Here is a 2239-nt window from a genome sequence, read left to right as displayed (position 1 = left end):
AAAAAAAAAAAAAAAAAAAGGAAAAGAAAGAGTTGGAGGAATTCAACCTAATTTTATAAAAACTTTGTAATGCTCCATAACAACTTTCAGTTATCAACACCAAAAATGTGTATCCCACCTCTTACTGCCTATTTTCCTTGGAAGAAGTTGCGGTCTTTTTCTGCCTTTCATATCATTACCTAAGAAGGGACTATTTCCATGTAAAGTCAGTGAAATCTTCATAAGTTATTCAGGTGATTTTTCTATAAGAGTTGTTGATGGCTCTGGCCCAGAATTACTAAGAAAAGGCTCTAAGAAACAAACAGATGGGCTCTCCACCCTCTGTAAACTTTCTTCTTCTAATTCAGCTCAACTTTCTGTTCCTACAAATGCCTTGTACTGCATGATAAAACCGTAGGCTGAGGGCTTCACCTGGGCTCCCTGGAACCGTGTTGAGAGTCAAAACTGAGCCTGCAAAGTCAACTGTGGCCTTACAATGAATACTTGGGATCCAAGGAGCTCCTAAGAAATAAGATAAAGACATTTACAAATGCCAGATGTGGGCCAGGTGCGGTGGCTCATGCCTGTAATTCCAGCACTTTGGGAGGCTGACGTGGGTGGATCACTTGAGGTCAGGAGTTTGAGACCATTCTGGCCAACATGGTGAAACCCTGTCTCTACTAAAGATACAAAAATCCGCTGGATGTGGTGACAGGCACCTAAAATCCCAGCTACTTGGGAGGCTGAGGCAGGAAAATCACTTGAACCTGGGAGGTGGAGGTTGCAGTGAGCTGAGACTGAGCCACTACACTCCAGCCTGGTGTAGGGTTAATATTAAAAAAAGTCATGCCCAGTGTTTGCTCTAAGTTTCTTGGACCTTGGGAACTAAAGTTATCATTTCTTTGGCAGTAAGCCCGGGGCATTAGGAGCTCATGATGACCCTGGCTTATGTCCGAGGAGCCGGGAATCTGGCCAATTCCCGTCTCTTCGAGAACCATAAACAAAGCCAAGGATTGCTGTTACATAATGATAATGTTCGTGAGAGACAAGACAAAGAGCAGCTGGTGTTTGCTATAACCTAAGTTGAACTGTAACATATAAAATATAGACAAAAACCAGAGAAAAACGGAAAGAGGGAAAAAGAGAGGAAGAGAAAGATTGCAGAGAGCTGTAACTCGCGCCTTGCCCGTGCTGCTGTAACGCCGGTGCTGAGTGTCCGGACGGACGGTCTCTGGGTATGTCCCTTTTGTAAATAAAATCCTCTTCTTTTACCTATAACCTTTTGTAAATAAAATCCTCTTCCTTTACCTATAACCTTCTGTAAATAAAATTCTCTTCTTTTACCTTATTATTCTCGGCTTGGTGTTTTCTTCTCGCGAACCTGCCTCCAAATTACAAATCCGAGCTCGGTATCATTCCTGTTCTTAGTAACAAAACACCTGGGCAACAGAGTGAGACCCCATCTCAATAAATGAATGAATGCATAAATAAATAAATGACACGTCGTCCAGTAGTCATTTTTTTTCTGTTTTCTGAATATTTGAAACTTGCAAAATGGGAAGTTTGGCACAGCAGTGAAGACTTTTTTAGAATCCCTCTTTCTGGAGATTTATTTTATTTTTTGTGATGGAATCTCACTTTGTCGCCTAGGCTGGAGTGCAGTGGCACCATATCGGCTCATGGCGACCTGTCTCTGGTTTTAAGCTATTCTCCTGCCTCAGCTTCCCGAGTAGTTGGGATCATAGGCATGCACCACATGTCCAGCTAATGTCTGTATTTTTAGTAGAGATGGGGGTTGACCAGGCTGGTCTCGAATTCCTGACGTCAAGTGCTGGGAGGAGCCACCATGTCCAGCCACTTTCTTGAGATTGAAAAGAGGACAAACATGTAGAAAGCTGAGACATCTCTGTTGTCAAAGCAAACATCCCGTACCCTTCTCCTAATTTTCCAGTAGGTATGGAATGTTTTCTGCTCTTTTAGGAGCAGGGTTATTTCAAGGCTTAAGTCTGGAAATGATGCATCTTTGCTTTTTCTGTATATACATGGGAAGTCCTGTTAATGGAAGCACTATCTGCTAATCGCAGATGAACGGGGAGGGGGCGACTCCTTATCTGAATTACCTCGGTCGCATTGCTTGTAACACAACCTGTAATCCCACCATTTCTTCTCCTTTGTCATTGCCACTGTATCTTTTTTCTCTTCTCTGTCTTCTCCTTCCTTTTCGTCTAAACATCCTCATTTTTAACAGAGGTTGGAGCAG

At 42.7% G+C, this 2239-nt stretch overlaps 1 protein-coding gene across 1 annotated transcript in view; it reads left to right on the top strand.

The window, feature by feature from the left end:
- Positions 1-914: 914 nt before the first annotated feature.
- The window catches only part of OLAH (oleoyl-ACP hydrolase), a 26431-nt gene continuing 25106 nt past the window's right edge, over positions 915-2239 (top strand). Inside the window, exon 1 of the mRNA XM_017529742.2 lies at positions 915-1045. Within this exon, the coding sequence (XP_017385231.2) occupies positions 915-1045 (131 nt within the window). The remainder of the gene's footprint in view (positions 1046-2239) is intronic.

This window comes from Cebus imitator, unplaced genomic scaffold (assembly GCF_001604975.1).
Source record: "Cebus imitator isolate Cc_AM_T3 unplaced genomic scaffold, Cebus_imitator-1.0 Scaffold61, whole genome shotgun sequence".
NCBI lineage: Eukaryota > Metazoa > Chordata > Mammalia > Primates > Cebidae > Cebus > Cebus imitator.
The sequence above is the reverse complement of the archived record's forward strand: the minus strand, read 5'-3'. Positions and strand labels throughout refer to the sequence as shown.